Below are 15,874 nucleotides of genomic sequence, written 5' to 3' on the forward strand. Positions count from 1 at the left end.
TTTTTCTAGCAGCGTTTGAATTTGAATTGCTGCTTGCTCCCTCTGACTGGGTGGAACATGAGGGATTTTTCTTGAATTGGGAGGATAAAGAGAAAATGGTATTACATAACCTCTGGAAATGATTCTCTGCAACAAAGTATATTTTTTTATTTCTAGCCAGGCTCTCTGCTGCAGGGACAAGCAACCCCTGATTGCCTCCAGTGGGCCTCCTTTCAGGAGCACTGAAAAGGTTTATCAAAGAAAGAATCTCTGAAACTCTGGCTCTGCGGGCCACCTCTGCCATGAGGGTGACATCTACTGTTTGAGTTCCCCCCTCTGCCTCTGGAGGACCCTCCTCCATGTGTGTCCTGGAAAGATCCTTCAGATTTTTTAAAGCACATTTTACACCCGCCTCGATGATTCCATGAAAAGGATCTTTAAACATACTCCCATGGCAGAAAGAGTTTTTCCATCTTTTTCACACCTGGACAAGGTATCTTTAACCTTGGGGTCAAAAAGAGACGTGCCATCAAAAGGAGCATTGACGAATGAAGACTTAAAGTGCTGCACAAAATCACATAAGTGCATCCAGGTGTGTCTCTTAATGGCAACGCCTGAACCCACTGCTCTTGAAGTTCTTTCTGTTACATTAAAAATGAGCCTCATGGAGGAGTTGGATATCAGTTGTAGTGCAGCCAACTGAGAGGTGACAGATGCTTTTACCTCTTCAGAAACAGATCCTGAGAGGGTATCTGATAGCTCCTAAATCAGGTACATCTGTAGTCTTGTGAAATGTGCCAAACAGTTCAGAGACCTAAAGGTATTTGCTGAAGCATTGACATGCTTCCCAAATCTGTCCATCACCTGAGACTCCATGTTGAGGGGATGAACAGAGCAAATTTCTTCCGCAACTTCCTACTCAGTGGCCGCCGCCACGATCATGACATCAAAGAGGCATACCCTTGGACCAAAACTGTTTATCCTCTGGAGCTGTCATGATTTTTACCAGTTTCCTGGGGACTGGCTCAATGGTGTCTGAATCCTGCTATGTCCACCATTAGATCAAGTTAATGAGCTCATTGGTGGGCGGATTCACCCAGGAGGCAGATGGGCTGGTAATGATCGCCTCCAAAAGTGCAGGTTCCTTCGACAAAGGGTTGCTGGGCTTCCAGCTACCTGTAGGATCTCCAGGATAGCTCCGAATTAGACATCATCAGAATGTGACCATAGGGACCCTTTGCCCTCTTCAAAATCTGTATTTTCAGTGATAGATTCAGGGGACTCTAAATGCTTCCTCTTACATGCTCTGCTCTTAGGGACCTCCTCAGTAGGGTACTCTGGGGAGGTGTCAGAAGTGGGGATACCCTGATGGGAAGCCTAGGATTTCAGTACCAGCTGCCTCTGTGAACAGGATAGTTGAGACTCCAGATGCAGAGATGGTACAGATGTAGACAGAGGATCTGAGGGGGTAGGCTCTGTCTGAGTCCAGGGTGCACACAAGTCTCTCTCCATGACTGCCCCATGAGGGATAGGACCCCAGATAGCCCATCTCTGATCCACAGTTCCTCCCTGCCCTGAGGACAATCTACCAGAGGCTGAAGTTGGAGTCGGAACCATTGCTGAGGCTCTGAGGTGGTGTACAAATGGATCCGAAATCCTCAGAGTCAAAGTTAGCACCTTGGACCTGACAGGGTAGAACTGGCTCCAAGAGCTCTCCGGATCTGACTGAACCGAAGAGCTCAGAGCAAGCTTTGAATCCGAGGACAAAGAAATTCTCAGATCTGAAGCTGATGAGCCTGAACAACTTGGATCCAAGGGCTCCAAGACCTTGAAGGGAGTCAGAGGAGGAACTGGCAATGGTGGAGTATTGGAAGGCTGGATCTCCTGACCCAAAGGGGTAGGAGCCGGAAGGATTTTCCTCACTTCTCTCTGCACATCTTCTTCTGTAAGGCTTCTGGATGAATGAGTGGACATTCCTGAAGTATATCTTGGCCTCTCTAAGAAGGGGGAAGGAACTCAGGAGGAAACTGGGTCCACTTCGGGGGAGTATTTTGTTCTGGATAAAAATATCACATCATCAGGTCTCCGTGTCAGATCTGAGGGGGTCTGATATGAGGTGTGTTTAACTTTTAAGGTATTTGGATCCGAAGAGACAATCGGATCCAAGGATTATGTCTTTATATGTCTCAGATCCAAGGATGAAGTCAGATCTGTAGATTTTGGCCTCTTCTTTTTCCTATCCGAGGAACAGGTGAATCTGGGAGAGGTCTTTTAAAGGACTTCTCCAAAGATTTAGAAAAAGCAGAGGAAGTTCTTGGAGAAGTGGGAGATAGTTTCCAAGATTTTTTTTTAGGAGCTCCAGATAAAGCCTCACTAATGGAGGACAGAAGTAAATCCTTCAGTATCAATTTTTGCGTTCAACCAGAGCCTTGTGTTGAATGCATAACAAATTCAACAATTTTCTTGGAGATTAAGGGGACCAAGACAGTGTACACAAAGTGTATGAGCATCAGAAAGGGGTATTTTTTGACCACATTTTCCACACTTTTTAAAGCCTGCTGGGCTTTTATCTTTTTCCTACATCTTAACAAGTAATAAAATAGCAACAATCACAGTAACACATAAAAAAAACAAAACTGTAAACTAAGGATTCTAACTAAATCAGAAAAACTGTAAAGTTTTTTTTTTCTTTTTAAGACAAAAGAAAAAGGGAACGAGAAAAGGCTTCATATAGAAGTAGTTAAAAACTACAAGTGTACAAGGGAAAGGAAGAAAACAAAAATACTAACTATAGTATTTTACAGAGTACACTAGTACAAGAAAGATAAATGGAGACAACAGAACAAGAAACACAACCGTAAACAGAAGAAAAAACACACTTCTCTAAATTCAAGCTTGAGAAACTAGCAATGATGTATTTCACTGGCAGTAGCAAACAAGATCTGAGGTAATGGGGTTGGGTACACTCTGAATAAGGGAGAAGCTCAGGAGTTCTAAGTTGCCACACGTTTTTACAACGGCCGAGTCGGATCGAATGATTTCGATGTGAACCCATCAATTGAGGACAGAATGAAAATTGACAACATCAGATCAGTAGGTAACAGAAACATGGACACAAATTATGGAAGGAAACAGAAAGCATCCTAGGGGCAGTGTATGCATTTGATGGGGGGGGGCAGAAATATGAACACTGTCATGCAGTCTTGCTGCCAGCAGTTGGCGAGCACTACAGCTACCACCTCTAGCCTGGGAAAAGTAGGCATGCTGTCTCAGTCTGCAGGAGTTTATATGTACCATTCAAGTAATACTGCATCTCCTCACCATCTGAAATCAACTAATGGTAAAAGTGTGGGCATTTGGGATACTAGGATGACATTTACATGACCATTACTATGGATCTCTCTGATAAATACTCATCAACTACAAACAAACTCACCATGGACAATACCCCAATCACTATACAGTGAAATAGTGGGGAATCTGGTGGTATTTATAACTGAATTAAACTACTTCCTACCCAAGCTACAGAAAAAATGGCAGACACTGATAGAGAAATACACTGTTTATGGAAACGAGTTCAAGCCCTGATAAAGCAGAACTGATAATCAGTGACATAGAAGCAAACTGATAATAAAAGCAGGAGTTACTGGACCTAAAACTTGGTCCTTTATGCAGATTATATCTTACTATCTGAATCATGTAAGAACACCTTAACTCTTCAACACAAACTAAGATTTAGCTTTACAGATTTATGCCACTGGATAAATAATAAAAAAAAAAAAAAATACTCTTACTCAATCCAGAGCCTAACTTCATGATTTTTGGCACCCCACAAATACTCCCTGAATCTCCTAATCTAATTATTATTGATGCAGACGGCAATCCACTACTACCAGTAACAGAACAGAAGTACCACGGGATCACTTTGGATGATACTCTTTCATTGGCCAAACACACTGGCAATATCATTAGCAAAGCACTCCAACTAAAATTATGTTACAGAATTTCACAGCTCATAATGTCTTAGCTAAATTGTGCTTATCCCTAAAATTGAATATGAGTTCCCTCTTGTAACCTTACATTCCAGATCAAATACATTAATCAAATACATTAAAATCCAAACTACTATAAACAAATTCTGCAGATCTGGTTTTCTTGCAGAACTCCAACTTCATCACTGCCAACTTCTACAGCAGTGTAACTGGCTAGCTGTAAATGACAGAGATATATTTCTGCTTAGAAGTTAAACCAACAAGCTATTTAAAATGGACACTGTCCTCCCTGAAAACAAAATTACAAATCAAGCAGACTAACTACACATTTAGATACAACCAGTAAGATAGCATTATCCTCATTATACCTCATTTTAAAATCTCTGCTGGATAAAGATCTATGTTTAGGCTAGTCCCAGGTGTTTTGAATCAGCTACCTGCAGAAGGTAAGCAGCGAGAGAAATTTAAATTGTTTGCATACAAACTAAATGAACACTAGATGCTCTGCTTCCATGACAATGGTTAGTCTTTGCAGCACACATTATAATCACATCTGTCTTGTAAAGACATTCTTTTAACAAATGGCTATTTGTTAGATGCCTACCTTTAACTGTACATACTGTAAATAATATAGATTCATAGATTCATAGATTCTTACTAAGCAAGTTGCCCTTGCGAGCCATTTTAAGCTTAGCCAATTATCCCTTGTGAGACTCAAACCCTGCACCTTGTGTTTGTAAGGCAAATACCTTAACCATTAGGCCACCCTCCCAACCCTCACTAAGTTACAAATGTAAATAACTTACAAAATGTATTGTCTCTCCTTTGTTACTGCATTACATACAATTCTGTGATTTTCTTTAGTCTGTGTATAATTTTCTGTTTGTGTCTTGCACTACGGTACCCAAGTTATGGCTGAAAAGAGTCTGTTGACCAGTCTACATACCTGGTTATTAAATTGAAATAAATAAACAAACAGATAAATAAATAAATAAAAGCCCAGCAAAACTGTATGGAGATAAAAAATAAAGGTATAGTTTTAGCTTTTTGTATATTGTACTTACTTTTCATCAGGTCTCAATGTATGACAATAAAAATCTGGTCGATTCACAAAAAAGCCTGTTTTTCTCACCACATCTTCAGCAATTATGCTTAAACGATCCAGCACATTAAACTGTTTGCTAGAAAACAAAAAGCCCAGTGAGTCTATGTATCTTATACAAGAAAATTAATTATATAATACATTTAAATTTCAAACATACAACCTCCTCTGTAACAGGTGAAATTTATGGCAGTAATTTCTAGTCCCACATTTATACTGTATATTTCTGAAGTCTACAACATTTGCTACTATATTTGTTTGATCATTCCCTCTCCAAGTTGTAAATTGCCTAAACACAAATGGGAATACGCATACCGATGTAACTGTGTACACTAAGAGTGATGTCTACAGACAACATGTTATAGTAACAAACACATTTAACAGCACAGCTAATGTCGATCACTGGAAAGGTTGTGGTGAAAAGAAGGGCTAAAAACCCACATTTGCCTTTCACTGACAGGGATTTTGTGATCAAGACCAGAAGAAGCCATGTAGGACAAGAAGCCTTAATGAGTACTAGGAGCTTAAATTTGGATTAACTCAAGTAAAGACCAGGAGTCAAATGGTAGATTATACCTTTGGCACTTTGATCAGGGCTACTATATCCAGCTTGTGAACTGTAAGGAATCCTGTACTACATAAAGAGTTTTTAAAATGAACCTGAACTGTAAGTAACAAGAAAGGTATGGAAGTCAAACAGTGCTTTTAATTCCAACAAATTAAAAATGAATTTTAGTTTGGATTTTTCACAGTAAACACACTGTACACTGTTTGTGTCTTTCGGCTTTTCCTGATTAGGGGTCGCCACAGCGGAACTCCGGTCCGCTAATGATTGACAGTAGATTTTTTACGTGCCGAGTATGCCAGCCCTGACGCACAACCTTCAACTAAGGTACGCCCATTCACGCATGTCTCCTCACAGAAGACACTCTAGCTGAGAATCGAACGGCAACAACGTCTTTCTGTGAGGCGACAACACTACTGCAGCACCACCACCGCAGTAAATTGTCTGTAGTGAATGTCTTGCTATACTAGTGGTTTCAGTGGGGACAGTTTTGTCAATATATACCAAAATACAATGCCTTTTTTTCTGTAACTGCACTGTAGTTTGCAAGTACAAAACATTTCTGTGTTACTTACCCAGACGGAAAGACAGTACTGTTACTATTCTCTGTTTATTTCACCAAAAAAAGCAAACTGTCACACTTCTAATCTGTGAGTGAATTCCTACTTTTTGCAAAACTTGGAGAAACTCAGAGACTCTGGTACAAACCAATCGAAATGGGGTTAATATGTGATGGTCCTTCATGAGAGGTGAGAGGCTACTGATAAACATTACTATGGCTTCAAGAAAAAAATTAACATGACTGCTATTATACCAACTATCCCATCACTAAAGAAACTGTGGAAGGATGACAACACTGAAGCATAACTTGCATTTTGATAGACATCCTGCCCAAGATAATTGATCTTGGACTTCTCAACTTACAGGAGAAGCACTGAAGGCCTAATATGGTAACATGGAAGGTATCAATGGCATTCACTATCTAAACAAAAAAAAAGAAAGAAAAAAATAGCTAGTGCTTTTGTGTCTTCTGAAGCAAAAGCACTAGCATTTCATAACCAAATATTTAATTCAAGTATAGTGGCAACAGCACAAACTTCTGATTTAAACCACATTTTAAGCTTATAATTAAACCAAAAGTAAGCAGGAGAAGTAAAATGATGAGAAATTTTAGCCCTGGCTTTCTATTTAGAGTGACTTTAAAATTACAGACAAACTGGTTGTACTAATTGAAAGATTACTGGCTAATGGAGTCCTGTTTAAAGCTGAGCAAACTAAGCCATTAACTAAGAAAGTACAGATGCATGCGAATTCATAAAACTGTCAGGACTGAAATAATATATGAGAAGGGAGAAGTTAAAATGAAATAAAAATATTACTGCTTGTATTTTAAATACATTTTCATTTCAAGGTAGATTCCTGATTCTTTTAGTCTGCTTCTGATGAGTTACTTCATGCCAACACAAAAATGCCAACATGGCAAATGTACAAAGTTGTTTTTGGAATTCAGAATGTGTACCTATTATGTAAAGACACAGACAAAATGTCAAGAGATCTCGGTTAGGAAAATTAATGCCATAATGTTCATCTTTGATTGGTCAGTGGCTGCATTTTAACTATTCCAATAACGCTACGTTAAATCAGAAATAGTATATATATTCACACTTTAGATATCTTGGAAAGACAGCACCTTAACTTCCTAGTCTCCTACATGTCTGTTCTCTGCAATAAATGGGATTATTCTCTGCTGAACTATGTTGTGTGAAAATTATCTTATACCATAACTGTTTGGTGCCGTGAGATCTTGGGTTCTTCGAGCCATTAGTGTGCTGCTGCACCAGAAATTGCCACTGGGCCCACTGTGACAGGCTTTCTGTCAGGCAAGTTTCTGTTGTGTCAGTACATAATTTTATTTCTCTCACCTTCAGCAGAGTTTACAGTCTCTACAGGTATGCGTTACTGACAATCTCTACACTAGAGATAATTATATGTAAGTGGGTAATTTGCATCAGTCTGGGAAATTGTATGTAATATTAAATAGGTTACTTTACTAATGCAAGCTTCTTTACCTGTCTGAATCAAGGTTCCAATCAAGAAATAATAAGGACAGAGTATCCTTGTCAGGAGGATGTTGTATTCTTCTCATGTATGACTATGGGTTCTAATCAAAACAAAAAGAAAAAGGAACAGAGAGAATTCCTTACTAGTATGAAAGTGGATTTCAAATTACAGTCACGTATCAATCTCTTTGATATGAGTGTGGGTTTATAATGGGCACCAGTGCAGGTATTTTAAACAAAGTATGAGACTCTGGTTAGGTATATGCTTAGTAACTATGGTAGATACAGCTGTAATTAGTTGGTGAAATGGTCTGGGCTCAGTAATAACGATAGTGCTTTACAATTTCTGGAAAAGGAATTTTTGATAAGAAAATTCTAAAAAATCTTAGAAATAAATTGAAACAAAAAGGTAACAAGGTACTAGCCTCTTGTTGGTCAGCCTTTAAAGACTGCAAGAAGAAGCCAAAAATAAGGAAAAGGAATTGGTAGTTAGAAGTATAAAATATAATTCATCTGGAGTAAAGTCACAGCTGCAGGCAGCTAATAGAACAGTAAATACATTACAAAAACTATGCAGACAAAAAAAAAAAAAACAGACACACACATTCCTGGGGTATATATCCTTTAAAAAAAATTGAAGACAGCAGTTTCACAGTCAGAATCCTCAGATGATGATTGGCATTCTTCTGCCCCTCCTTCCACCTTATGATTAACCTGTGTCTTACGAAGCTGATTGTTCTCTCTCTCCTAGAAGGCAGGTGGAGGCACATTTCACTGAAACACCTGCTACTCCCCCAGATACGAGACAAGTTACTTCAAGTACTTCTAGCCATCTCCATGGGTCAGTCTATAATACCAAATTTAGACAGCAGAGACAAATACCATCAGCCACAATACCATCAGATTAAATGTTAATGTAAAAAAAGAAAACAATTACATCACAAACACAAACACGGAGCTAGCACAAAGCATGTAGGAAAACTAAAACAATTTACTAATGAAAGAACTCCACCCAAACTAATGCCCTAAAGAAAGTTAAACAACTGACTACACAGCTCAAAATACCTATTTTTGGAGAAGAATATCAGTGGTGTCCATCTTTTAAATAAAAAAGTAGAGGAAGAAGCAGATTCTGTTTCTTCCACTGATACACCAAATGTATCCTTTGAGAGAAGTATCTAATCCTGCAGCCACTCGGGATAGTGAAGTCAAACCTACCATAAGGGCAGTATGCCAATGGACTGCAGTGGATTTTCAAACTATTGTACACTCCTCCCCCTCCATTCAAACACACATTGCTAAATATGCCGCATTACTGGAAGAATATATCAACTACAAAATCCAACTACTGAAGACTTGAGAAATGTTTTGAAAGCCACAATACCCTATAAATGTTTTAGGAAAGTATGAGAAAAAATCAAATATAGTTGATAATATTCCAAAGCACACATATGGTGGATTTCTTACTGATTGGAATAACTTATTAAAAGCTATTACTACAGCATGCCCTTCAACACCTAATTTAGCAAAAATTATATCCAATGTACAGAAAAAAAATGTATCTATGCTTGCATATTTATAACACACGATAGATATGTTTATAGCCTTTCCTGGATTTCCAGAACCTACAGAAGGAGTGCCAGCCAGTGGGTTGCAGCTGCTTTTGTAGAAGGCTTGTTAACACCAATTCAACACCAAATCAAAAAGGTCTGTTTAAGATAGTCAAGTTTAGGCATTCATGAATAGTTAATCAAGCACAATATGTAGATAAAATATTCCAAGAAGAAAAATAGCAGAAGAAAAAGTTAGTAGACATTCATCTCCAACAGTTCAATGGTGACTTAATGGGATGGGGAAGGGGAATTAAAAAAATACTGGAAGAGGTAGCTTTAAATTCTTCCATTCACAATCCCCAGAACAACATCAGAACAATTGCTACATTCCTATGCCACCACAGTTACCACAAGGTGAAATGCATTTAACTGTTTCAATGGTGGTCAGCCAGGACACTAGTGAAATGAATGTCCATTGTGTCTACAACAAACAAGTTTGCCAAATGCCACAGCAAACTGAATTCCTCAGAGCTGCTCCTGGTTTGGCTATTTCACCTAAGAGTTACAGAGAATCTGCTACATCTACAGCTATCTGCTGCTAAAAGAACAAAAATAAGTATCATTTGCATTTCTGCTGATTATTTTTACTGCATTTCATAAGAATCCTGTATTAATTGTTAACATTCCTCGCATTTTAGTAGAGTTTCAAAGCTGAACTGTTTCCACTGCTGCTGTAGTACTTAATTACATTCTGTATGCTAGTTTTTCAGGCCAGTAGTATCTGGATTGTGTGGTTTCCCTGCATGTGAGCTCTAAAACCAGGAATTTTACATTAAGAGGTTTTCTGACTATGCTCTTGTGGCAGAAGTGTGCTGTAGCAAACCTGTCTGAATTTGGGGCTGCTGGCTGAAAGCTTATTGTGTGTTTTCCTAACTGGTCTGTAGGCCTTCCTGTTGTAAATCTTGTTTTTCTGACTGCATATAAGCCCAGTGTTTGTGCACATTTTCACACAATTCCTCAGAACTGCTCTTGGTTTAGCTACTTCACCTGAGAGTTAGAGAGCATCTGCCGCATCTAAAGTCATCCGCTGCTAAAAGAATGGAAATAAGCATCATTTGCACTTCTGTTGATTACTTTTACTATTTTTCATAAAAATCATGTATTAATTGTTACATTTATTGCACTTTAGTAGCGTTTCAAAGCTGAACTGTTTCCAGTATGCCTGTAGTACTTAATTACATTGTGTCTGCTAGTTTTACAGGACAGTAGTATCTAGATTGTGTGGTTTCCCTGCACTTGAGCTCTAAAACCAGCACTTTTACAATAAGAGGGTTTTCTGATTGTACTCTTGTGGCAGAAGTGTGCGTAGCAAAAGTACAGTTGTGTACCTACCATAAATGTAGATGTTCGAGTGTATTCACTGTTGCAGTCATTACTCTTGGGTTATCCTGCTGGCAGGCTACACGCAGTCGGCTTGAATTTCAAAGTCTTGGTCCGGCGTCGGTTGCTGTTGCCTCTTCCCTGACATCAGCGCTCCAGGGGTATAAAAGATGCAGCCGACACCATTTTATTCAGTTTTTCTTGCCCCAGATGTCAGGTGCCCCCAAAATGGTAGGCTAAATAGATTATGCCAATAAACATGCATGCACTAAAGTAAACATTTCCTACATCTACAAGCAAATACACCACATAGGTTGTACAGAATAGAGAAGTACAGATAAGACCCAGCAAATGAAAGGGGGATGGTGGGAGGGTAACCTGGACTGCAACAGTGAATACACTCAAACATCTACATTTATGGTAGGTACACAACTGTACTATGTTCATCGTGTTTCACTGTTGCAGTCATTACTCTTGGGTTGAATCCCAAAGCTGAGAATGGGTGGCTGGGCTAAATAGGATTAGGAGAGGCTATGAGGCCCTGCAGAACTGCAGTGGCAAAGCCTGCTCTGGATTTAGAGTAGAGAGGTAAGTGGTAGTGCTTTGTAAAAGTGTGCACTGAACTCCAAGTTGCAGCCTCTAAGATGTCTTTGGTTGGTACTCCTCTGAGGAAGGTTGCTGAAGTGGCTGCTGATCTGGTAGAATGTGGCCTAATGTCCTTTGGCACTAATTTGCCATGCTGTGAGTAGCAGAAACGAATGCAATGGCTTATCCATTTTGAAATAGTCTGTTTTGAGATAGCCTTTCCTTGTGATCCTGCAGCATATGCCACTAAAAGTTGCTCAGTCTTTCTGAAAGCTTTAGTTCTGTCCAAGTAGAAGCGTAGCTGTCTGTGAATGTCCAAAGAATGCAGAAGTCTCTCCCCTTGTTCTGTGGGTTTGGATAAAAGGTAGGCAAGTGAATGGTTTGGTTGAGGGCCACACTGGACACCACCTTAGGCATAAATGTAGGGTTCATCCTCAGAGAGACCCTGTCTGGATGGAAAATGATAAAAGGTTCCACAGCCATGAGTGCCTGTAACTCCGAGACTCGTCTTGCATAGGTTATTGCTAGGAGCAGAGCTGTTTTCCAGGATAAGAATTTTATATCAGCTGTTGAGGCTGGCTCAAAAGGAGGCAGTGTGAGTTTTTCCAAGACATAATTGAGGTCCCATGCAGGTATTGGTGCTCTCCTTGGAGGTCTTATGTTTTTGGCCCCTCTGAGGTACTGCCTTATTAAAGGGTGAGAAAAGATAGATGGTTCCGTATTGTAATGGGTTGAAATGGCAGAGGCATGAATCTTGATTGATGAAAAGGATAGGCCTTTGTTCAGCATCTCAGTTAAGTATTGTAAAATCTGAGGAATATTGGGTACAAACGTGTCAATTCCTTGTTCCAAACACAGAATCTCTTCCATTTTTCTGCATAAGATTTTCTGGTACTGGGCCTCCTGGCCTCCAAGATAACATCCATTACAGCTTTTTAAAGAGGAGTGTTCTGAGTGGCTACATTATCTGCCATGCTGCCAGATTTAAGGTCCTGAGTTGGCTGTGCAGGATCTGATTGTTTTGTTGGGTCAGTAAGTGAGAAGTTTGAGACAATGTCCAGGCTGAACCTTGAGACAAGTTCTTTAGGATTGGGTACCAGTGCTGGCGTGGCCAGTCTGGGGCAATCAGTATCATTTCTGGCTTCTCTTGTCTGACCTTTAGGAGTACCTTAGGGAGGAGAGGCAGTGGAGGAAAGGCATATACTGTTAGTTTTTTTCAGCTGAAGGATAGGGCATCCACTTTCCATGCTTGCTTGTGATAAATCCTTGTGCAGAATCTCTGTAGTTGGTAGTTGTGAGGGGAGGCAAATAGATCTATGTCTGGGCATCCCCATTTTCTCGTTATCATGCTGAAGACTTGTGGATCTAGTTTCCACTCGTGGGGATCCATGAGGTTTCTGCTTAGTTCGTCTGCCAGAGTATTTATTTTTCCTGGCAGCAATTGTGCTTGCAGGTGAACATGATAAGTCAATGCTGTGTCCCACAAAGTCATGGCTTGTCTGCAGAGGGGGTAGGAATGTGTGCCTTCCTGCTTGTTTATGTACCACATGACTGTAGTATTGTCCGTCCTTATCAGTAGTTGTCCTGGATGAAGTAGATCCTTGAAAGCTGTCAGGGCATTCTGAACAGCTAGCATCTCTTTTTGATTGATATGAAGATGCCTCCGGCTTGCGGTCCATGTGCCCTGAATACATTTTCCTGCCATGTGGGCCCCCCAGGCATAATCTGATATATCCGTTGTTAGTATCAGCCTGGCTGTGGGTAAAGTGAATGGCTGTCCCTTGTTGTGGTGATAGGCCTGTGCCCACCATCGAAACTCCTGTTGCAGGCAGGGAATGAGGGTAATTAATGTTTCCAGGCTGTCGCAATGTTGAGTCCAAACACTTTTTAGATACCATTGTAGTTTCCTCATATGCAGTCTGGCATATGGAATTAGCAGAATGCAGGCTGCCATGAAGCCCAAAGCCTGCAGGATTTCCCTTGCAGATAACTGGGTCTTTGTTGCCAACATTTTGAAGTAAGAAGTCAGTTGCCTTTGTTTGTCTGGCGTGAGATAAGCCATCTGGGCAGTTGTATTTAAGCTTGCACCCAGGAATATTATCTCTTGAGAGGGTACTGGTTTTGATTTCTTTTCGTTTACTGTGTACCCTAGGCAAATTAGTAATCTTTTTACAAACGCCAGATGCTTTAGTAGAATGTCTTTGTTCTCTGCTTGAATAAGGCAGTTGTCCAAGTAAGGATATATTTGAATTCCTCTGTCTGCAAAATGCAATTACTGGTACCAGGCATTTTGACCCTGGGTGCAGTAGATAAGACAAAGGGCAGTGCAGAGAATTGGTAGTGCATTGAGCCAGCTATGAATCTGAGGTATCTTCTGCAAGATTGTCGGACTAGGACATGCAGGTATGCCTCTTTTAGGTCCAAAGTTACGAGCCAAGCCTTCATGCCCAGCATGGGCAGTAGCTGCTGCAGAGTCAACATTTTGAATTTTAGAACATCCAGAAATGTGTTTAGTATAGACAGGTCCAGTATTGGTCTCCAGGCTTTGTCCTTTCTGGGCACCAAGAAAACAAAAAATGATTGACTTCAATAATTGGCCTAGCTACAGGTGTCATTCCAAGGGGATCCAGTATTTGTCAGCCTGAAATGACATGAATGACAATCCACGCAGCTTTGCCAGAGATGGTCTGCACCTGTCGCCACTAGGCTTTAGAATAGAGGCTAAGGCATTAGACACTCCCACAGTGCCTTTTTAGGCAGTGCCAAACCAACAGGCCTACCAAAGTAACAAATTCTTCTAATGTCAAGCTGAAGGTAGTACTGCTCAATGCTATGAGTCTTAACAAGAAATTACACTCTTGGAAGCTCTCCTTGCCCTGGAGATTGCTGATGTCTGTGCATTTACAGATACATGATTCAAGGCTGTGGAAAGCACCCCAACAGTGCAAGGGTACAATACCCATCACACATTTAGGGCATGCTCTAAAAATGAAAAAAAAAAATGAAAGGAGGAGGAGGTGTTTCCATTTACATAAAAAAAAAATCACGCCTCTAGATTGGTCAGTCAGGATGACTAGCTTAAACTACTCCAGCTCCAGCTGATCATAGGCAAAATCTCCAACCATATCATCGCTAGCTACAGGTCCCCAACCATGAACACCACGCTGCATACCTTAAGTTACTAGAATCACTTCCCATTCAGCCCAGCACACTACTCATGGGCAATTTTAAATACCCCATCTTAAAATGGGAAACATATCCAACCAGTAACATGCAGGGTGAGAGATTCTTGGACTTTGTCAATACAAATGCTCTGGGACAGCAGGTCTACACTCCCACTAGGGGCTCAAATATCCCTGACATAGTACTCACAAACATGGGGGAGCACTGCACCCCCCCAACGTAATATTCTCATTGGTAAGATTGGATCATAAATTGGTCTCCTGTGAAATAAATGTAACGGTAGAATATCCATCAAACCTTAAAACCCTAAAGAAGTTTTCCAAGGCAAATTACCTTCTATTATGTGATAGCACAGGTAATTTTGAAGCACCCCCTAACCCCAAAAACTTGGCAGCCTATGCAGAAGTATACAAGAATGCCCTGTACGACTGTACGACTAGTTGCAAAGAAATGGCAGTACCTGACCAAACTAAAACCAAGTCTAGCCGGAAAAACAAGCCACCCTGGTGGACCCCTGGCAAAAATTCATGTCTGGAAGTAAGTGGGAGGGTGCATAACACAGAAAAAAATCCTTCATTAATCTCAACAGGCAAATCAGGGAGCTAGTCAAGTCTTCAAAAGCTAAAAGAGACTAAAATAATCTCCCAAGCAAAGGATAACCACAAAGCATTTTTTAATTATGTCCAAAATCTTAAGGGAAATACTCAATAATGTGCAGAGTTGGCTGTACATGTCACTACCTATACTCAGCCAGAAGAAACAGCAAATGTGCTGACTAATAAATTCACCACCTTGGGTCACTCCCCATGAAATACTCTCCACCATTCCTTTGCTTTTTACCACAAAGGAACAGGTCCTCACTGCGATCTCTAAAGTTAGAAACACAGCATCAATGGGCCCTGAGGGAATCCCAGGGTGCCTATTAAATAGCTTGAAACATGACCTAGCAGACCCACTCAGAAGGACAGCAACAGTCATCTTTCTGCACAAGGGGGAACAATCTACGGACCCAGGAAACTACAGACCCATAAGTCTGAATAGCCTCATATGCAAAACTTTGAAAAGGATAATCATGGACCTCATTAAAAACAACACAGGAAATCTCCAGATTCTAGACCCAAACCAGTTTGGCTTTGTCAAGGGCAGGTCCTGCCTGCTCAATCTGGTTGACTTCTTTGAGGAGGTCAGCAAGGCCATGGATGATGGTAAGACAATGCATACCGCCTACCTTGACCTGGCCAAGGCATTTGACACAATACCTCACTTCGGTACTACAGATAAACTCACAAATTGGTCAAACTTCTACATCGATGGATAGCCAAATGGCTCACTAATAGGACACGTTGTCAGAGTTGGGGAATCCACATCCAGCAAGAGGATAATCACCAGTAGAGTACCACAAGGCTCAGTGCTAGGCCCCTTCTTGTTTATGATATACTTCTCAGATATTAAGGCAAATGTATATGGCCTTTGGC

General features: G+C 40.5%; 1 protein-coding gene across 4 annotated transcripts in view; it reads right to left on the minus strand.

The window, feature by feature from the left end:
- The window catches only part of FIG4 (FIG4 phosphoinositide 5-phosphatase), a 3,828,182-nt gene that overhangs the window by 1,596,064 nt on the left and 2,216,244 nt on the right, over positions 1-15,874 (minus strand). For all 4 annotated transcript variants that reach the window (XM_044066775.1, XM_044066785.1, XM_044066766.1 and 1 more), the window contains exon 13: positions 5,036-5,152. In XM_044066775.1, coding sequence (XP_043922710.1) covers positions 5,036-5,152 — 117 coding nt within the window. The remainder of the gene's footprint in view (positions 1-5,035; positions 5,153-15,874) is intronic.

Source organism: Protopterus annectens, chromosome 1.part0, assembly GCF_019279795.1.
Source record: "Protopterus annectens isolate FY-2018-M chromosome 1.part0, PAN1.0, whole genome shotgun sequence".
In the NCBI taxonomy this organism is placed as follows: Eukaryota; Metazoa; Chordata; order Ceratodontiformes; family Protopteridae; genus Protopterus; species Protopterus annectens.